Source organism: Podarcis vaucheri, assembly GCF_965113315.1.
Source record: "Podarcis vaucheri genome assembly, chromosome: 10".
NCBI classification, from domain to species: Eukaryota; Metazoa; Chordata; class Lepidosauria; order Squamata; family Lacertidae; genus Podarcis; species Podarcis vaucheri.
Window position 1 is genome coordinate 69,672,015 of NC_138748.1, and position 22,036 is coordinate 69,694,050.

The window sequence follows — 22,036 nt, forward strand, 5'->3', positions numbered from 1 at the left end:
TCGGCCAGTAAAGCGAGATGAGCGCCGCAACCCCAGAGTTGTTCGTGACTGGACTTAACTGTCAGGGGTCCCTTTACCTTTTACAGTAGGGGAAAGGAGTTGGTTACCACCCATCTTATGCTTTTTCCCTGGCCGATTCAGGAATAAAAATTGGTGCAGTGCTTACTGTAATGTATTAGGCGGATGAAACATTTTAAGTGGGATAATCATGTCCCTGTCAGGCTTTTTGTGGGGGTCAAATGGGATGCCCCCCCATCTGTGCACTCCTGAGCTCACTGGGATTTCCCCCACTATTAAATAAGGGAGAATCAGTGTTTTGCCAAGAATTCACCCCCAGGCGAATTCTTGCCGTACAAGAAAAGAAAATATGCTCCAAAGTATCAGGTAAGTGGCTCCCATGTTTGAGAAATCTAAATGCTTATTTTGAGTCTAATTTCAGAAAGAGGTAGGGATCCCCGGGGGCTGCTGAAGATCTTTTGTGGATACCACATGGCAGGTCTTGCCAGATGGGTGGGGTATAAACAATAAATTATTATTATTATTATTATTATTATTATTATTATTAAAGCCACAAAGTCTGCAGCTGCAGATACGAACCCAATGAGCCTCTGCTGAGATCAGATTTCAGGTTGAGCGGAAGAGGGCTTGGATGAAGAAACAGTCATGACCAGGCATAGGCAAACTCGGCCCTCCAGGTGTTTTGGGACTACAACTCCCATCATCCCTGACCACTGGTCCTGTTAGCTAGGGATGATGGGAGTTGTAGTTCCAAAAACATCTGGAGGGCCGAGTTTGCCTATGCCTGGTCATGACTGATCATTGAAACACGAATATGTTACTTTCAATTGTTTTTTGAAAACAGCAGCCCCACAAGGTCTGTCTCCAGCTGTAAGCCGAATTTGAATGTAAAAAAAGAAAAAGGAACACAGCCTTATGAGCAAAGTTTTAAGTAAAGAGCTTGTTGTTGTTTAGTCGTTTAGTCATGTCCGACTCTTTGTGACCCCCTGGACCAGAGCACGCCAGGCACTCCTGTCTTCCACTGCCTCCCGCAGTTTGGTCAAACTCATGCTGGTAGCTTTGAGAACACTGTCCCACCATCTCGTCCTCTGTCGTCCCCTTCTCCTTGTGCCCTCCATCTTTCCCAACATCAGGGTCTTTTCCAGGGAGTCTTCTCTTCTCCTGAGGTGGCCAAAGTCTTGGAGCCTCAGCTTCAGGATCTGTCCTTCCAGTGAGCACTCAGGGCTGATTTCCTTCAGAATGGAGAGGTTTGATCTTCTTGCAGTTCATGGGACTCTCAAGAGTCTCCTCCAGCACCAGAATTCAAAAGCATCCATTATTCGGCTATCAGCCTTCTTTATGGTCCAGCTCTCACTTCCATACATCACTGCTGGGGAAATTAACTATACGGCAAAAGTATGTTGGCAAAAGTAAAGAGCTACTGGAAGCCAAAGGGTTATTGGTTGGAGGGTATGACGTCACCCCACAATTAAAATCCCACCTGCAGCTGCAAAAAGCCCCTTCCCTCCTATTAGGGCCGCTGTCTCTTTAAGCAGCGCGCTGCTCGCTCGCTCGCTCCCCCTCCCATCAGCTGTATAAGGGGGCGTGGCTACAGCTGGGCGTGCCCTATGCAAATGAGCACCCGTACTTCCTCCTCTCGACGGTCGGCGTCGCCCGTCAGCTGTCTGAGGGAGAAGAGTGGGCGTGGCCCCGGCCGCCCCGCCAGCCAATGGCGGCCCAGAGAAGTAGTTCCTCGCGGGCGGGACTTCCTCCCCGGGGCCGCGAGCGTGTAGGCTGAGGTAAAGCGGGACGAGAGCAGCTTACCCGGCCGCCGCCGCCATGATCAAGAAGTTCGACAAGAAGGATGAGGAGTCGGGTAAGAAAGCCCCGGTGAAGGGTGGCCAGGCGCCGAGCCTCAAGCTAGGCCCCGTTGCTAGGCAGGGTAGGCTGCCCCTTCCGCAGGTGGGCCGGAAGCCCCGTAGCGGCGCCGGAGGGCGCTTGCCCCGCCCACTGGCTCGGGACGGTTTAAAACGGTTTAAAAGGGGGGCGGGCCGGCGCTACCACTTGAAGATGAGGGAAAGGGGGAGATGGTAATGTGAAGAAGAGGCCCTTCTGGAACGTACCAAAGGCCTCTTTCGGGGAGTTTTCCCCCTGGCACCCCCTCCGAGGTGGCGCCTATGGTTCCCCCCGTGCCCCATTTTCTCCTCACAACAGCCCCGCGAGGTAGGTGAGGGGGCCTGAGGGGAATTTCTGCCATTAGGCTGCGGGCTTGGATGGAGGGCGCCCTGTGGGAAGTGATTTGAAGCAGAACAAATAACAACAACAACGACGAAATAACAATGGTTATATTGATTTTTATGTGTTTGTTTCCTCTTCAGGGAAGTTTTTCATGCGTGACATCTTACTGTAATTTTGGTCTTTGTGGAAGCTGCCCAGAGTGGCTGGGGAAACCCAGCCAGATGGGCGGGGTGCAAATAAATAATAATAATAATAATAATTTATTATTTATACCCCGCCCATCTGGCTGAGTTTCCCCAGCCACTCTGGGCGGCTCCCAATCAAGTATTAAAAACAGTACAGCGTTACATATTAAAAACTTCCCTGAACAGGGGAAGTTTTTATAATAATAATAATAATAATAATGGTAATAGTAATAATAGTTATCAATACACCAGCAGAGAGTTGCAAACCCAGCCAGATGGGTAGGGTAAACAATGGTACCTCGGGTTACATACGCTTCAGGTTACAGACTCTGCTAACCCAGAAATAGTGCTTCAGGTTAAGAACTTTGCTTCAGGATGAGAACAGAAATCGTGCTCTGGTGGCGCGGCGGCAGCAGGAGGCCCCATTAGCTAAAGTGGTGCTTCAGGTTAAGAACAGTTTCAGGTTAAGAACGGACCTCTGGAACGAATTAAGTACTTAACATGAGGTACCACTGTAATAAATTATTATTATTATGTTTATTAAAGTGGTACCTTGGTTCTCAAACTGAGTCCGTTCCGGAAGTCCGTTCCAAAACCAAAGCGTTTCAAAACTAAGGCGCGCTTTCCCGCAGAAAGTAATGCAAAATGAATTAATCCGACCTTTAAAAACAACAACAATAATCATTAATAATAATAGTAATAATTTATTATTTATACCCCACCCATCTGGCTGGGTTTTCCCAGCCACTCTGGGCGGCTACCAATAGAATAATAATATATTAATTATAGCCTTTATTAATTATTACGATAATTAATAATATATTAATTATAGCCTGCCCTTCTGGCTGGGTTTTCCCAGCCACTCTGGGTGGCTTTCAACAGAATATTAAAATACAATAGTCTATTAAACATTAAAAGCTTCCCTAAACAGGGCTGCCTTCAGATGTCTTCTAAAAGTCTGGTAGTTGTTTATTTCCTTGACATCTGGTGGGAGGGCGTTCCTCAGGGCAGGTGCCACCACTGAGAAGGCCCTCTGCCTGGTTCCCTGTAACTTCGCTTCTCGCAATGAGGGAACCGCCAGAAGGCTCTTAGAGCTGGACCTCAGTGTCCGGGCAGAACGATGGGGGTGGAGAGGCTCCTTCAACCCCTAAAACAGCCAATTAACATGAAACTTACTATGTAATGGGATCACTGATCCATAAAATGAAAGCAATAATCAATGTACTGAGCTATAAAATAAATAAGACCGTATTGTAGGTGATAAAAATAAAAATTACTATTATTTTCTTACCCGCACGGATGATAGTCATTGTTTGGATGGGGGGCTTATATCCATTTCCGCAGTCACACAATCAGTCGGTAGCTGAACTGGGTTCCACACAATCACAAAAACAAATGAACCGAAAAATCCTCAAAAACAAAAACGCAAAATAAATAGCAAAAACAAAAGCGCCAAACTTAATCCATTCTGGAAGTCCATTTGACTTCCGAAATGTTCGAAAACCAAGGCACAGCTTCTGATTGGTGCAGGCGCCCCAGAAACAACAGTTGACAGCTTCAGACATTCGGCTTCCGAAAAAAGTTCGAAAACCGGAACACTTGCTTCCGGGTTTTCGGAGTTTGAGAACCAAGGTACCACTGTATAATATATCACAGCGGTTTGCAGACAGCCTTGCCCAATGGTCAACCCAGCGGGGGCTGCATGAGAAGTTTGCCATTACATTGTGAATTTTAGTGGCTTTTGTACTGTGAACCCCACACAATGTGCACTATGTAAATATTTACTTAAATAAAACAAGTAACAGTCTCCCAGTGCTCCAAGCTTAACACATAAGCAGCTATTTTTAAAATAATAGTAGTAAATTGTTGTTGTTTGCTTGCTTAATTTTGCCACCTCTGTGTCCGTAAAGATGTATCACTGCAGTTAACAAACAATATTGGAAATGTTAAAACCAAACAGTGACATAACGATTCCTGCGTTGTAGGTTCCCTTGTGGTTCCTTCCAACTCTTAAGATTCTTTTATTCTGTAAATCAAAGACAGACACCAGTAGACCGTTGTGGGGTGTGTGGGTGTGCTCTTAATGGCCTGCATATTTATTAAATAGGTATACTGTACAAGCAAACATATGTAACTTAAGAAAAAAGGAACACGGAAACAGGGAGGGGGGAATAGAGTTTCCCGTTTACATTAGCTGACAATTTGCATTCAGGAGTTTGAAGAGAAGGGGGAAAGGATGGAAAGAATTACAGCGTAGGTCACTTCCTTGCTAAAAAAAATACAAGTCCTGTAAATCTGTCAAAGAAATAAGATGCATCCATAAATTTGTGACTTCCAGGGAGGTGGACAAGCAGCAGTTTCTTATAAGTTTAGTGTGGCAGTTGCCCACGCTTTGGCAATCTCTCCTCCATTTTGCACTCAGGCAGGTGCCTTCACTGTACTCTTATCAGCGCCTGCTAAAAACATTCCTGTTTAGACAGGCCTACTCAGATGCTTAGAAAATTCAGGTAATTTTAATCTGTTTTAGTAGGATTGTGAACCTTTCTTGGTTTTACTGTTTTACCTTTTGAGGTTTTTCTTTTACCCTCAAGCGATATGTAACTTTTATGAAATAAATAAGCCATGGCAGGTACGGAGGTGGTTATTCTCTGCTTTCCCTGTCAGACTCAGCATGCTTCTGAATGAAACCTGTTGTTGGAAATCACAGGTGGGAAAATGCTGCGGCACTCAGGCCCGGCTTGCGCAGGCTTCTCGAAAGTGGCATCTTGGCTGGCCAGGGTGAGGACACGATGCTGGTCTTGAGTTGAGCCTTGGGCCTCATCCAGCTGCACGGCTCTTCTCACATTCCTTGCACACCATACTTGCTTTTTCGTTGCTGGACTACAACTCCCACCATCCCTTGCCAGTGGCCATGCACTAAGTTGTTTTAAACTGTTTTTAACATTGTGGTTGAATTGTTGTAACCCACCCTGGGAATGTAGGGTGAAGGGCAGGTAATGAATTTTGGTAGTAATACCGAATATAAGCTGCACCCGAATATAAGCCGCACCTTTAAAATTGATGGGGGGGGGGGGAAGAAAAAATACCTGAATATGTTGTTGTTGTTGTTTAGTCGTGTCCGACTTTTCATGACCCCCTGGACCAGAACACGCCAGGCACTCCTGTCTTCCACTGCCTCCTGCAGTTTGGTCAAACTCATGTTTGTAGCTTTGAGAACACTGTCCAACCATCTCGTCCTCTGTCATCCCCTTCTCCTTGTGCCCTTAATCTTCCCCAACATCAGGGTCTTTTCCAGGGAGTCTTATCTTCTCATGACGTGGCCAAAGTCTTGGAGCCTCGCTGCTCCTGGTTGCATACTGGGGGGGGGGGGGGGAGCCGGAGGCCTTTTCCTTTCTTCGCTCTCTCCCTTTCCGGCCATGGGGGAGAGGATGGGGGACTATGCATGGGGCGGGCGCCACTTTGCCGTGCTCCGGGCATGGTTTGCCCCACACTCCTGACTGGATACTGTAAGGTCGCGAATATAAGCCGCACTTTAACTTTTCACGGTCGGAATTTGGGGGGAAAGTGAAGCTTATATTCAGACCAATACAGTAATAGTAATGTTGGCTGGGGCTGATCGGAGTTGGAGTCCTACAATATCAGGGCAACAGGTTCTGCACCATTGGCTTCGTCCCTCAGCACTCCTGTGGAGTTGTACAGTTCAGAGAAAGATCACTTGTGATGAGGCAAAGTATCTTTTGGGGGGTAAAGGTAAAGGGACCCTTGACCATTAGGCCCAGTCGTGACCGACTCTGGAGTTGTAGCGCTCGCTTTATTGGCCGAGGGAGCCGGCGTACAGCTTCTGGGTGATGTAGCCAACATGACTAAGCCGCTTCTGGCGAACAAGAGCAAGCGCATGGTGCAGCGTTTACCTTCCCTCTGGAGCGGTACCTATTTATCTACTTGCACTTTGACGTGCTTTCAAACTGCTAGGTTGGCAGGAGCTGGGACCAAGCAACGGGAGCTCACCCTGTAGCGGGGATTCGAACCGCCGACCTTCTGATCGGCAAGTCCTAGGCTCTGTGGTTTAACCCACAGCAGGGGTACTCGTCCACTATTACTGACCTTCTCAGGACGGCAAGCTTCTAGGAAAGCCCTGGGTTCCTCCGAACACAATTTAAAAACGACATACAGAATTGTCATCAAGGTACTTTGTGGCTAGCATCTGGTCCCCTGCCAACATTGTGTTTTGTTTTTCAGGTAGCGGCTCCAACCCCTTCCAGCATTTGGAAAAGAGTTCTGTCCTCCAGGAGGTATGACCACACCTTTCTATACACCCCCCATTCCAGGATTTCCCAAACTTGGGTCTCCAGCTATTTTTGGACTTCAGTTCCCATCATCCCTGACCACTGGTCCTGCTAGCTAGGGATGGTGGGAATTGTAGTCCAAAAACAGCTGGAGATCTAAGTTTGAGAAACACTGCCCTATAAGATCTCTTTTTTTGAAATCAAGTTTGGGATTTGCAGGCTAGAGTCTGTGGCTGTCTAGGGCTCTGATTCTTTGGGGAGGGGGCACTGTAGGTCCACTGAGTCTCTGCAACTTCCCTTTTTGTGACTGCCAAAGATGTGGTTGCACCATCCTATGGTATGTCTGGAAGCACACACTCAACCCCAACCACCATGTTTCCTTAAAGAAAGGTGGCAGCCTGGGTACATGGGATGGATAAGAGGGCAGATCTATTCAGAGTGAGCTAATTTACATGAATCTCGGGCTTGGACATGTGAACCACAACAACATGTATGCCATGGGATCATCAGCCATAGGGGTGCTATATGGGTGTCAGAGAGCCTAGCCTCATTTATTGCACCTTGGGCATCTCTATACAATTGGGGTGTTGCCTGTCTGCATAGTTTCTAAAATATCTTGGAACAGGGATAAGTGATGTGTTGTGCAAGAAACCTCCCTTTTCTTGGAGGCTCTAGAAACTGCATCCTCAATATAAAAGGATACCCTTGTGTGTGGAGACTTTGGGTCTTGGGTTATAACCTTGCATTGGCTGCTGAGCAGAGATGCTCTGAGGGCTCTTCCCAAAACTAGAAGCAAGACCTTGCCAAGTGAAGCTTTCTGGCTTTATGTGTGACTAGAGCTGCCTTCAAACCCAGAACGAAACAGTGGGTTGTATCCAACAAAATAATACCATTAGTACAAGGGTTTCGCTTTGTGCAATTTCCCTTTCCTCTCCTCTTGCTCCAAATCTGCTCCAGAAGATTGGGGGGAACCCCCAGAACAGATTCAGGGAAAAGAAAAGAGGGAGGAGTTATTTTGTGCAGCCAGAGGTCCTTGCTGCATATTGGTTTCCCCCCATTTGGTTGAAAAGGAATTTTAGGGAACTTCAGAATGAAAATTCCTAATATCCGTCTTTGTTGACTGCACAATTCCTGTTCCTTTTGCATAGGCGCGTATCTTTAACGAGACCCCCATAAATCCAAGAAGATGCCTGCATATACTTACCAAGATCCTTTATTTGCTGAACCAGGTAAGTGCAGCTGCTTTGTGCAATTGAGTTGCAGCCTTTGGCTAATGAGGAAACTGTTAGAATTCCTGCTCCATGATTGCAGTCATGGGATTTTTGTCTATCACATGACGTGGTATGTTTTGACTCCACAGAGTGGGAAGCGATGGAGACAGGATGTTTGTGTTGCTGTGTTCCGTGAAGTGGGACTATTGTCCTTTGTTCTTTCTCTTTGCTGTCTGATGCTAGAGAGAGGGGGAGCCATGTTGCAGTGCTCCATGTGTGTTTATATGTACATAAAGTAGATTAGCCAAAATGCGGAGTTGCTGAGTTCTGTTACGCAAGCTGCTCAAACTCTGCGGATCCCTCAGTGTGCCGATGTCTGTTGGCATCGGTCGCTGTGATGTTCAGGCAGAAGAAAGCTTTTGAAGCTCCCAAATGAAAGACCTAATGTTCAGGGCTCCCTTTACCTTTTGCTTTACCGCTTGATATAGTAATGCTCTCTTAAGCAGTCACATGAGAACAAGAACAAATACGAACCAGAATATTAATCATTTCCTAAAAACTAGGTAAAGAGAGAACAGCACTGTATATCACACATAAAACTGCACAGTTTATAAAACAAACTTGCTAATTAAGAAGAGTTTGGAAAGGCTAATGGGTGGTGGATGGGGAGGTCAAGGCTGGGGCTTCCCTGCATTGGCAGATGAGAATCAGGGTCACGTGGCAGAGAATCCCACTCAAGCGGCAGGCATTAGATCGTCCTGGGATCACCTGTGATGAGCATGGCTGAAAGTGATCTCTGGAGCTAAAAGCAGGTCTTAGTGGAACATGGTCAGCTTTTCACATATGCTGGCTTAATATTTGTCACATATTAATTCGCTTCTCTCTAGGGTGAACATTTTGGAACAACGGAAGCCACAGAGGCCTTCTTTGCAATGACAAGATTGTTTCAGTCAAATGATGTAAGTTCCCAGTGCTGCAGAAAAGGGGTTTCCCCTGTGCCTGTGTCTTTGGTTGCATGATGGGCTATGGAGGATTAAAAAAAATAAAAATTCTTGTGTGGGATTCAAAGCAGCTTCATGACAGAACATTTCTGAATTTTGCACAAAAATGTAAAAAGCAGCAGTACAGATTAGGTGGCGGTGGGAATTTGCTTCTTTTTTCTTGTACTGGGATCCAATGTAGATCCTTTGGGATCAGTGTTACATAGTTCCAGTAGCTGCTCCCAGTCACCAGTCTAGCTGCCGCTTTCTGGATTAGCTGTAGTTTCCGAGTCACCTTCAAATGTAGCCCCACGTAGAGCACATTGCAGTAGTCCAAGCAGGAGATAACCAGCACATAAACCACTCTGGTGAGACAGTGCACAGGCAGGCAGGATCACAGCCTGCATACCAGATGGAGCTGGTAGACAGCTGCCCTTGACACAGAATTAACCTGCACTTCCATGGACAGCTGTGAGTCCAAAATGCCCCCCAGGCTGGTCCTTCAGGGACACAGTTACCCCATTCAGGACCAGGGAGTTCCTCACACCCGCCTGCCCTCTGTTCTGCAGAAACAGTACTTCTGTCTTGTCAGGGTTCAACCTCAATTTGTTAGCTGCCATCCATCCTCAAACCGCCTCCAGGCACTCACACAGGATATTCACGGCCTTCACTGGCTCTGATTTAAATGAGAGGTAGAGCTGGGTATCATCATACCTTTGATGAAAGTTGGTGTTCCCATGGCTAACTTCCTGGGGGCGTGACAGTTACTGTTATCTTGCCCTTTCCACAGCAAACATTAAGGAGAATGTGTTACCTTACCATCAAAGAGATGGCCAACATTTCGGAGGATGTCATCATTGTCACTAGCAGGTATGTTCTCGTTTCAATGAATGGTGACTCTCGAATCTTTCCCCAGGCATTTGGTTGCGTGTGGAGGATCTGGCTCTAGTCCGTAAGACTTAAGTCCCTCCTATCATGTTATGGTGTGAACTCTGTTTTGCCACCTCTAACCACCGTTTCCTACACCACACGAAAGCAGACTTGCCTTCGCCACTGAGCGCCACTTGTGTTTGCTTCCTGATGGGTTGACTGACTGGTACAATATACGCCAGAGGCAGTCTCTCCGGACATTGAAGGACTCCAAATCCCATCAGCCCCACCTAGCATGGCCAGAGATAATGGGAGTTCCACTAGAAGAACATCTGGAATGCTGCAGGTTTCACTTCCCTGATATTTGCAATTGCATCTTGGTCAAATGTAGACTTTACATTTTTACATGTGCACTTACAGCCTCGGGGGGGGGGTGCATCTAAAAATATAGGTGAACATAAGCTGCTGTAGGGGTAGGAAGTGTCTCACATTTAAACTGACCTGCTAGTGACCAAACCAAAAGTGTGGTTGCCCCATTTTGCACCAGTCGAAGCCTCCAGGCTGTTTTCAAGGGCTGCCCCAGAATTGAAGCCAAGTCCACCTGTTTTCTGCAAAAGGTCTGTGTTAACAGAAGCTTGCCTTAACTCTTCTAGCCTGACCAAAGACATGACTGGGAAAGAGGATGTGTACCGAGGCCCTGCCATCAGAGCCCTCTGTAGAATCACGGATGTAAGTATCAAATTCTTCAGCCATGAATGGGGTCTCGCTGTACCCATTTTTAATGCCAGGTGTTCTCTCTTTAACATGCCTGGAATGATTTCTCCTGATCCCTGTCCTCCAAGCCATTCTTTCCTCAGTGACCACATGTGCTCACTGTAACCATTTGTTTAAGTTTAGTGCTGTCGTGTTTTCCAGCAAATGGGTTGCAGTTGAATAATAATGTGATGATTACCATTATCCTGGTCATCTGAGCTTTCATTGGCTGTTCCGCTCCCCCTATAGCTGTGTACAGACAGTAACAGGAGATTGCAGTTGCTCATGTAGAGCTCAGTCAGGTTTATGAATGGGGTACTAATGGGTTTTCTCACCCACACAAATATCTGTACATACTAAGCTTGGCACATTAGCCTGTGTTGCCTACTCAGTGTAGTACTACAATTTTACTTTTTAATGAATGTTTTTCCTAAATGTTAAAACTTACTAAAACCACCCGGATGGGTGGGGTATAAATAATAAGTTGTTGCTGTTGCTGTTACCACCGCCTGGTGTTATTTTTAAACAATAAATGGTAAAAAAGGGTTAGGGGGTGTTTCAGGAGGAATAGTGGGAGGCTGTGAAAAGAGTGATGGAAGAAAGTGCAGAGTCCAGAATCTTGACCTATTGAACGCTGGAGCTCTTTGCAGACAACTGTTTCCATGCATGAGGTCTAGAAGCTTTTATTTTAAAACGGAAAGTGAGCTAGTTAGGAATCAATACCAGGTATCAGGTTCTGCCTGAACTTGGAGAACAGAAGCAATCCCAAGAAGATAACATTCTCTGCGTTGGTATCTCTGGCGTCTCTGTGTGTTGGTACCTCTTGTTCTCTCTCTCTCTCGATTCCCAGGGCACCATGCTGCAGGCCATTGAGAGGTACATGAAGCAAGCCATTGTGGACAAAGTCCCCAGTGTCTCCAGTTCAGCGCTGGTGTCCTCCTTAGTAAGTGAAGGCATCTCTTTGCTGTCATCCGATTACATTCGGGGACTGGACAGACCCGAGCAGCTCCGACTTGTCGATATCTTGGCGGCCAGGCCACCTTCTGCATCTTTCTGTATTGGCTGGGCCATGTTGCGCACTGTCTTTTGCTTTCTGGGTCCTTCCTGCCCTGTCCAATTTTGCAGCAAAGTGCTTTGCTGGGAACCACTGACATTCTGAATGCCTGGCTGGAGTTCCTGCCACCGCCCTCCTCCCTTGCTCCAGCAGTAATTCCAATTCTCCCTTGCTGCCCCAGCTTTGCAGGATTTTAAGAATACGAGAAATAATAACAAGAATAATAATAATTGATTATTTATACCCCGCCCATCTGGCTGAGTTTCCCCAGCCACTCTGGGCGGCTTCCAATCAAGTGTTAAAAACAATGCAGTATTAAATATTAAAAACTTCCTTAAACAGGGCTGCCTTCAGATGTCTTTTAAAGATATGATAGCTGCTTGTTTCCTTCACATCTGAAGGGAGGGCGTTCCACAGGGCAGGTGCCACTACCGCGAAAGCCCTCTGCCTGGTTCCCTGTAACCTCAATTCTCGCAATGAGGGAACCGCCAGAAGGCCCTCTGCGCTGGATCTCAGTGTCCGGGCTGAATGATGGGGGTGAAGACGCTCCTTCAGGTATACTGGGACGAGGCTGTTTAGGGCTTTCAACATCAGCACCAACACTTTGAATTGTGCTCGGAAACGTACTGGGAGCCAATGCAGATCTTTCAGGACCGGTGTTATGTGGTCCCGGCGGCCGCTCCCAGTCCCCAGTCTAGCTGCCGCATTCTGGATTAATTGCAGTTTCCAGGTCACCTTCAAAGGTAGCCCCACGTAGAGCGCGTTGCAGTAGTCCAAGCGGGAGATAACCAGAGCATGCACCACTCTGCAAGACAGTCCGCAGGCAGGTAGGGTCTCAGCTTGCGTACCAGATGGAGCTGGTAGACAGCCGCCCTGGACACAGAATTAAGCAAACCCCAAAAGAAAACATTGCCAACTAGTTGCTAAACCTCCTTCTCCACAGTATACATACGAAGCTGCCTTGGTCCATCTAGCTCAGTTCTTCCTACACTGACTGGCAGCACCTCTCCAAGGTTTCCGGCGGAAGACCTTCCCAGGCCTACCTGGAGATGCCAGGAATTGAACCTGGGACCATCTTCATCCAAAGCGGATGCTCTATTTCTGAGCTACAGCTCTGGCATTCCCTAATACTGGGTTTGCTAGTGTGGTGCCTAGAATTGCCCTGGTGTCTGTGAAGCCTCTTAACAGGCCCCATATTATTACAGTCATACCTCATGTTACGTTTGCTTCATGTTACGTTCTTTCAGGTTACGTCCCGTGGCGACCCGGAAGTATTGGAAAGGGTTACTTCCGGGTTTCGCCGCACGCGCAGGCGTGCAAAATGACATCATGCGCAGAAGCGGCGATTCACAACCCGCACATGTGCAGACGCACCGCTGCGGGTTGCACTCTTTTCATGTTGCGAACGGGCCTCCGGAACGGATCCCGTTCGCAACCAAAGGTACCACTGTATTAATAATAATTTTGTTATTTATACCCTGCCCATATGGCTGGGTTGCACCAGCCACTCTGGGCGGCTTCCAACATATATAAAAACATAATTTAAAAACTTTCCAATACAGGGCTGCCTTCAGCTGTTTTCTAAAAGTTGTGCAGTTCTTTATCTCCTTGACATCTGATGGGAGGGTGCCACTGCTGAGAAGGCTCTCCGCCTCTCCACCCTCCCCATAAAGTTGAAAAAGGAACTTGGAAGAGGGACGCTTTCCCCCTTCCTCTTACAGCTCTATGTGCTTTTTAAAGGTCAGGGGCATCCCCTGCTTTTGGGACGGCAGCAGGCAAGTGGCCTGCTCCAGAAAAGCCTTCCTATAGTGTAATCGTTGTCCTTCTGACAGTAATATGCTACTGGGTTTAAACTACCTGCTAAACAGGTTGGTACCCGCTAAACTTGGTTGGTAGACGTGCCAAGACAGGAGCAGGGTGAGTGTTATTGATTCTCTGCCATTATTTCCAGCACATGATGAAGATCAACTATGATGTGGTCAAACGGTGGATCAATGAAGCCCAGGAAGCTGCTTCCAGTGACAACATCATGGTGCAGGTACGATGCCCCCACTTTCCTTGACTACATGCTTTTAGCACTGCAGGTGGTTTGAATTGGCTTTGTGCAGTTGTAATACATGATGTGGTTAAATAACAGAAACACTTCCCCACCACGTCCAGAGGAGTCTTTGCGTTAGTCTGCTGCAGCAAGTAGAGTCGTATCTTGGTTTTCGAACGCCTTGGTGCTCTGACGTTTTGGCTTCCGAACGCCGCAAACCCAGAAGTGACTGTTGCGGTTTGCAAACTATTTTTGGAAGCCGAAAATCCAACAGGGCTTCCGATTGGCTTCAGGAGCTTCCTGCAGCCCATCAGAAGCCGCGTTTCGGTTTCTGAACATTTTGGATTCAAACGGACTTCCGCAACAGATTCCTGCGGCACCTTAAAGATTATAACACATTTTATTATAGCTTTTGTGGATTGAGCCTATTTTTTTATTTAAGTACTTCAGAGTAGCTTCATTTGAAAAAGCAATCATATTTAGTTATATTTAGCACAACAGTAATCATGGATTTATTTGCCTTCCCCCAATTATTTCCCCCCTGACCTGCCAGTACCATGCCTTAGGGCTGCTCTACCACCTTCGGAAGAACGACCGCCTCGGTGTTTCCAAGATGCTGAATAAATTCACTAAATCTGGGTTGAAATCCCAGTTTGCATACTGCATGCTGATTCGGATCGCCAGCCGGCTGCTGAAAGAGTCTGAGGAGGGGTAAGCGTGTTTGTTTGTCAGGGCTTTTAGCAGAACATCCGTACTCAATTCCTGCGGCACCGTAAAGGTGCAAATAGAGTCCATTTCAGACTTTCTCTCTATGGCTTCAAGGTCCTCAGGAGATATTGAAGCTGTTGGGTAGTGTTGGGGTCAGGGCTGCATGTGAGATTGCAGCTGCAATTTCGGAGATCAGCAGCTTTCAATTCTGACCAATCCATAAAGGCAGTTTCCTTTCTCTCTGGCAGGCATGACAACCCACTGTTTGATTTCATTGAAAGCTGCCTGCGGAACAAACACGAGATGGTCATTTACGAGGCTGCCTCCGCCATCATCCACCTCCCGAACTGTACAGCCAGGGAACTGGCTCCGGCAGTCTCAGGTGAGCTTCAGGAAGGCATGACATTCGCCGAGAGCAGTTTCCCCCTATCCTGGTTCCCTTCAGATGTTTTGGACTGCAACTCCCATCAACCTAGCAGGGGCTGATGGGAGTTGTAGTCCAAAACATTGGAAGATTGGGGGAGGCTGACAGGGCAAGTATTTCCAAAGGGCAGAAATGGCTGCTGGCTACCAGGGGAGAACGAATCTCAAGTGTTTTTCAGCTTGCTCTCATCCACCTAAAGTTGGAAGGGGCTGAGATTGTTGTTCCTTCTGTCCTAGTGCTGGCTGCTCTGGCTTGCGCTCCTGTTCAGCAGTTGTCAGGGACTGGCCATAGGCGGTTCTCAACCTGTGGGTCCCCAGATGTTGTTGACTACAACTCCCATCACCCCTGAGCTCTGGCCTTGCTAGCTAGGGGTGATGGGAGTTGTAGTCCAACAACATCTAGGGACCCACAGGTTGAGAAAGGCTGCCCTAGGACCTGGGCGCACAGAGCGGTAAAAGTTCCTGGGATTGTGCCCTCACACGTGAATTCCTTTTCGTTTCAGTGCTCCAGCTCTTCTGTAGCTCCCCCAAGCCTGTCCTGAGATACGCCGCAGTCAGGACCCTCAATAAGGTAAGTGTGGCGATCACACAGGGCCCCCAGACGTTTGACGGTCTATTGACCCTGTGCCACCACTGCGATAGCTTTCTTCGCTGCCACCACCCCACTTCTCACGGGGACACATGGAGTCCAGACAGTTGTTAACATTAACAGATAATCAAGTTTATTTTTAAAATGCAGGAACAAGCGTATGGTTTCAGTTTATTTTTCTAAGTTTCTTAAACTTAGTTCCTAACAACTCCAACTGATTATTCCAACTATCTATCTGACTCAACCTACCAATTCCTCTCACTCTCCCACAATACAACTCTACCAACCCACACCTAAACTTTCCTCTTCCTTCTCCAATTCCCAAACCTCAACTCTCTTTCAAAACCTCACACTCTTAACTTTTACTCCCCCCTTGCATTCTCACTGGCCAGTCACATCACACCCATTTTAACCCTTTCGTTATGACCCATCCTAGGAGGCAAATGCCACAGTAACCATTTCCAAGGCACTTTGCACATCCTAGAGGACCTTGTCCAATACAGGTGGCTTGTCGGACTTCTCCAGTGGCTTTTTACTGTTTTCCTCCCCCTCCCTGCAAGATGAGAAGGGGGCTCCTGTTGGCGCAGTGGGCCTGTTGCTGGTCTTTGTGGGGTGGGCAGCAAATTCTTGACCCAGTAACCTCTAAGACAGGTCCTGGCTCACGCAGGCCAAAATACCATGTAAAATCCAGCAGTTTCAAAACAGCACACAGAGGTGTGCAGTTCTTAAGAATCAAGAGAAGCTGGTCTCAGCAGCGGGTGTCTCTCCTTCCTATTCACTGGACCCCTGAACCGCTGCCGTACGATTCTTCCATTCTGTAAGTTGTTCTGGGTTGCCAACGTCCGACTGCCCTTCCAGGTGGCGATGAAGCACCCGTCGGCAGTAACCGCCTGCAATTTGGACCTGGAAAACCTGATCACGGATTCAAACCGCAGCATTGCCACCCTGGCCATCACCACCCTCCTGAAGACTGGGAGCGAGAGCAGCGTGGACAGGCTCATGAAGCAGATCTCGTCCTTTGTGTCCGAGATCTCGGACGAGTTTAAGGTGAGGCGATTTCCCGTCTGCCCTTCGGCCTGCAGTGTTCTTAGGCGGAAGGAGTTCCTAGCTGGCAGGGCGACCTTCATCTCCCTGGAGTTGGGCAGCGGTCCTGGGCTAGGTGAGAGCAGGAATCAAAGCTTTTCAGAATCTACAATAAGAGAACACTTGTAGTTTGTGAGCCAGCCAACATTCAGCATTAAACAAAGCCAAGGATCGTTTGGGAACCAGAATACAGTGGATTTTTGGAAGCTCTATGTCTTCAGCTTCTGATTGGCTGCAGGACGCTCCTACACCAATCGGAAGCAGCGCCTTGGAAACTGAACATTTTGGAAGTTGAATGGACTTCTGGAACGGATTCCGTTCAACTTCCAAGGTACGGCTATATTGTTTTTGTTTTATGAAATCATTTATTTCCTGCCATTCAGCCCTCACAAGGCCCAAGTGGGGCAAAGTGGAATCAAGGCTGTCCATGGCCTGTAGAGATCTTTGCTGATACTGATGCCCTTCACTCAAACCTTGTGCTGCTCTTGCCTTAACAGGTGGTGGTGGTCCAAGCCATCAGTGCCCTGTGCCAGAAGTACCCGCGGAAACACAGCGTCATGATGACCTTCCTCTCCAACATGCTCCGGGATGATGTAGGTTGTGTTGCCTGCCTTGTGTCGGGCAACCGGCAAACCATATCGGCATCACGCTCATATTTTGGTGAAATACAGTTAATGTATCCAGTATATATTTTCATGCAAGCAAAAAGTTTGCTCTTGATGTGAAGTTGCCACAGTGTGACGTTGATCCAGCGTTTCTTTATCATGTATCTTTTCCCACAGAGGTCAGGTTGGAGGAACCTCACATTCTTGAGACCTCCTGCTTTTGGTATAAGCCTAGGATGGGAAGGTCGTGGTGGAGTTTAATAAGTAGGGCTTGTGGCCAGAGCAAACATACTAGCCTTTGAACAATCTGAAAATCAAGGATGTTCGTTTTAGTCCGTGTAAAGTTTCGTTTTTCCTGGTTATCTGTTACACTAGATTATCTGCTGCACAAGAACAAAGGAATTTAGATACTGTTTCACCACGGACAGCTAAAAGTCCAAGAAGCCTGTGTGTGTGTGTGTGTGTGTGTGTGTGTGAGAGAGAGAGAGAGAATCATTGTCAGCACAGCGGAAACTCAGTATTCAGAGCCTGCAAGTTGCTGGCAAAGAAAAATATTCTGTGCTAGGATATAGTAGACCTCAGATCTTTCCCTTTGGGAGCGTGTTCCATGCAGAAATTATGGGTAAACGTTGCATTGTGGCATTTTTACTTGTGATAAATATGATGGTGGGAACTGGGCTTTCAGAGGCCGTTCCAGACCACCCCTCTCCCTAGTCCCTTCTTGTGGCTGGTCACGGTTGGCTCACATACCAGTTTTCCCTGTTCCCGCTTTGGGACTCGTTTCTACAACTTAGAATCGGCCAAACAACACTTGACAAATTTTGGTCACCTCGTTGGTTTAGCACATGGACAAAAATGAAGTGTTTTTTTTTTAAAAAAAAACCCGATGAATTTAATTTTGCCTCCTAACTTCTCATTCGTTTTTGTCATTCTTTTTTCTATCTGTTAGGGCAAGAATTTCTCTGCTCTTTTTGTTTGATTCTGCCTGAGGACCCTCTTGCCCCCTTGTTTCCGTAAAAAAACCAAACCCCATTGTGAACAGCAAGTTGGTATTGTCCTTGCAGATGTGGGAAGTCCCTAAGATGGTGTCCATAAAGTGTGTTCCTCAGTTGATTAAGTGCATTTGGGAATAGGATCTAAGCTTGATGGATGTCTGGGCTAGGCTGGTCTTCCAAGCCCCCTTTGACTCGTACATTTGGGAATAGAATCTAAGTAGGATAGATGGATGTCTGGGCTAGGCTGGTCTTCCAAGCCCCCTTTGACTCGTGCATTTGGGAATAGGATCTAAGCTTGATGGATGTCTGGGCTAGGCTGGTCTTCCAAGCCCCCTTTGACTCCTGCTTTTCCACCCCCTCCGCAGGGTGGCTTTGAGTACAAGCGAGCCATCGTCGACTGCATCATCAGCATCATCGAGGAGAACCCGGAGAGCAAGGAATCCGGCTTGGCCCACCTCTGCGAGTTCATTGAAGACTGCGAGCACACGGTGTTGGCCACCAAGATCCTCCACATGCTTGGCAAGGAAGGGCCCAGGACTCCCTCCCCTTCCAAGTACATCCGATTCATTTTCAACAGGGTGGTGCTGGAAAACGAAGCTGTGAGGGCCGGTGAGTTGGCAGGCTCCAGACCTGTCTTTGCTACGTAGCCAAAAACAGGAAGAGAGCAGGTCTTCCCGGGGGAGGCTGCCGTGAATGGGGCCTTTGGGTCCACCTGCCGTCATCCCAGAGTTGAATACGTGCCCCAGATCCTTTAGCTTAGCAAGACTGTTTGTAGGAGGCCCTGGTACTGCTGTGTAAAGATAAGCTTGGCTTTTTGTTGGGAAGGCTAAGGGAGCAAGATGCCAAGCTTCAGTCGTGAATTTTAAAGGTGAGGAGTTGTTGCTGTTGTTTATTAGATTTATATACAGTGGTACCTCTTGTTACAGACACTTCAGGTTACAGACACTTCAGGTTACAGACTACGCTAACCCAGAAATAGTACCTTGGATTAAGAACTTTGCTTCAGGATGAGAACAGAAATCGTGCGGCAGCAGGAGGCCCCATTAGCTAAAGTGGAGTTTCAGGTTAAGAACGGACCTCTGGAACTAATTAAGTTCTTAACCCGAGGTACCACTGTACCATCCTTCATCAAAAGATCTCAGATAAAAACACAATAAATAGTTGAAACAAAATAGTTGAAACAAAAGCAACAAAACAAAACCTGACACCTAAAGATACATAATGAAATGGCAGGTGAGCAGTCCTGGGGAGAGCATCCCGCCAACAGGGAGCCACTGCAGAAAAGGCCCTGTTCTTGTGTTGCCACCCTCCGGACCTCTCAAGGAGGAGGCACATGAAGGAGGGCCTCAGATGATGAACACAGAGTCCGGGTTGGTTTATATGAGGAAAGGCAGTCCTCGAGGTATTAAGTGTGCAAGCATATGGGGAGAGACCTAAAGCAACCACAGGATAATAACTTCCTGATGCAGGTAAGCATCAGCAAGAATTTGAGGAAGACAAAATCAGCAATGCTTCTGAATACCTGTTGCTGGAAACCACAGGAGGGGAGAATGCCCTTGTCCTCAAATCCTGCTTGCGGGTTTCCCCCAGGCATGTGGTTGGCCACTGTGAGAACAGGATGCTGGACTAGACGGGCCGCTGGCCTCATCCAGCAGCCAGGCTGTTCTTGCGTTCCTATGCAAACTCCCAGTGCAGCGGCAATCTACCTGGATTACTGGGTTCTTGGGGGTATTTGGCCACTGTGAGGAGAGGATGCGGGACTCGATGGGCCATGGGCCTGATCCAGCGTGCTCTTCTTATGTTCTTATACAAGTGAGAGACGTCTCGGAGGCAACCTGGTCCAAGCTTGCTTTAAATAAACAGGAATAGTGGGTGCTGCCAGAGTGGAGCATGCTCTAGTTATCTCCCACTTGCACTACTGCAATGTGCTCTACGTGGGGCTACCATTGAAGGTGACCCAGAAACTGCAACTAATCCAGAATGCGGCAGCTGGACTGGTGACTGGAGACCACATAACACCGGTCTTGAAAGACCTACAGTACGTTTCCGAGCACAATTCAAAGTGTTGGTGCTGACCTTTAAAGCCCTAAACGGCCTCGGCCCAGTATATCTGAAGGAGCGCCTCCACCCCCATTGTTCTGCCCAGACACTGAGGTCCAGCGCCGAGGGCCTTCAGGTGGTTCCCTCCCTGCGAGAAGTGAGGTTACAGGGAACCAGGCAGAGGGCCTTCTCGGTGGTGGCACCTGCCCTGTGGAACGCCCTCCTACCAGATGTCAAAGAGAAAAACAACTACCAGACTTTTAGAAGACATCTGAAGGCAGCCCTGTTTAGGGAAGCTTGTAATGTTTAATAGGTTATTGTATTTTAGTGTTCTGTTGGAAGCTGCCCAGAGTGGCTGGGGAAACCCAGCCAGATGGGCGGGGTATTATTATTATTATTATTATTATTATTATTATTAACAACAACAACAATAATAATAAGATTATACTAAGTCCACCTAGCTCCATATTGTCTGCAGTGACTGGCAGTGGCTTTCCAGCATTTTAGATGACAGTGCATGCCTTCTTCAGGAAAAGCAGATGGCCTCCTTCAGAGCTACGACCCTTCCCCACTTTTGCTTCCCTTTATCTACAGACTCTGTTTTCTTCTGCAGCTGCCGTCAGTGCATTGGCAAAGTTTGGGGCCCAGAATGAGAACCTCCTTCCCAGTGTCTTGGTGCTCTTGCAGAGGTGAGTTCAAAGCCAGGGAAGAGACTTTCAAAGCAGGTTCTTTCCTGTCCCTTGAGCGTTGGGCTCCGTTGTGGCATCTTGGAAAAAGCCATATAAGGGGCTGTTTGCCCTCTTGGGCATCCATCAGGGCTGAGCTGAACGGCGGTAGAAAGCAGGCATCTTAATTCACCTTTAATTCACCTTTGATTTATTTTTTAAAAAACAACAACAAATCAGCTGCCATAAAGATAAATATAGCTTTGCCATAATATTGCAAAACTATATCCAGCTCTAGGTGGAAATTCGAAAGCTGGTAAGAAAAGGGAGGAGAAAACTCTTCCATGTATAGGTGTAGAAAAAGGGGGTGGGATTCTTGCCGGAAGTTTAGTAGGCTTGACTGTGGAGGCCCCCCCCCCAGTGTTTTAGCCACACCCACTTAGCAAGCCACTCCTCCAGCCTTCACCGTGCCCTGTCTTCAAAACTATGAAGTAGAAAAAGGGAGTTGAGCTCTCGACTACCAAAGCTTGCCTTCCCACTCTCTTAGAACCTGTGATGCAGCTGTGATTCCTGAATTGCAAGGGGCTGGACCAGATGGGCTTTGGGGGTCCCTTCGAACTCTACAGTCTTATGACTCTTAACTAAGGAGCAGGGTTATCAGGGCTCTGCATGTGGACCTGGGTCCCAGCCCCTCTCTCTTTTGTAAACAAGGACTACCCTCAGCATCTGAGAACACACACTTAAAACAAAATAAAATAATTCCTTCCAGTAGCACCTTAGAGACCAGCTAAGTTTGTTTTTGGTATGAGCTTTCATGTGCATACACACTTCTTCAGATACACTGAAACAGAAGTCACCAGACCCTTACATATAGTGAGAGGGTGAGAAGGGGTATTACTTGGAAGGGTGGTGGGAATGGGTGATTGGTTGATAGGTGTGGTAAACCTGTTGACGACTGTTAACTGCAGTTGGTCTTACAGCAAGGGGTGAGATGGCTAAAAATAAGTTTATCGTGTATAATGAGATAAGAATCCAATGTCTCTATTCAGACCAGGTCTCTCCATGGTTCTAGGTTTGGTAAAAGTAAAGGTAAAGGGACCCCTGACCATTAGGTCCAGTCGTGGACGGCTCTGGGGTTGTGGTGCTCATCTTGCTTTACTGGCCGAGGGAGCCGGCGTACAGCTTCCGGGTCATGTGGCCAGCATGACTAAGCCGCTTCTGGCGAACCAGAGCAGCGCATGGAAATACCATTTACCTTCCCGCTGGAGCAGTACCTATTTATCTACTTGCACTTCGTGGTTTCGAACTGCTAGGTT

General features: G+C 47.5%; 1 protein-coding gene across 2 annotated transcripts in view; it reads left to right on the forward strand.

The window, feature by feature from the left end:
* Nucleotides 1-1,731: 1,731 nt before the first annotated feature.
* Nucleotides 1,732-22,036, forward strand: part of COPG2 (COPI coat complex subunit gamma 2) — a 35,557-nt gene continuing 15,252 nt past the window's right edge. Inside the window, exons 1-15 of one of the 2 annotated variants that reach the window (XM_082238807.1) lie at nt 1,732-1,873; nt 6,660-6,712; nt 7,855-7,935; nt 8,805-8,876; nt 9,688-9,767; nt 10,421-10,496; nt 11,371-11,463; nt 13,526-13,612; nt 14,166-14,323; nt 14,569-14,702; nt 15,247-15,314; nt 16,191-16,379; nt 16,913-17,008; nt 18,381-18,624; nt 20,669-20,744. In XM_082238807.1, coding sequence (XP_082094933.1) covers nt 1,837-1,873; nt 6,660-6,712; nt 7,855-7,935; nt 8,805-8,876; nt 9,688-9,767; nt 10,421-10,496; nt 11,371-11,463; nt 13,526-13,612; nt 14,166-14,323; nt 14,569-14,702; nt 15,247-15,314; nt 16,191-16,379; nt 16,913-17,008; nt 18,381-18,624; nt 20,669-20,744 — 1,544 coding nt within the window. In that variant the 5' untranslated portion in view covers nt 1,732-1,836. Of the gene's footprint in view, nt 1,874-2,071; nt 2,221-6,659; nt 6,713-7,854; nt 7,936-8,804; nt 8,877-9,687; nt 9,768-10,420; nt 10,497-11,370; nt 11,464-13,525; nt 13,613-14,165; nt 14,324-14,568; nt 14,703-15,246; nt 15,315-16,190; nt 16,380-16,912; nt 17,009-18,380; nt 18,625-20,668; nt 20,745-22,036 lie in introns of those variants that run through there. The other variant, XM_082238806.1, reaches the window with a different exon arrangement.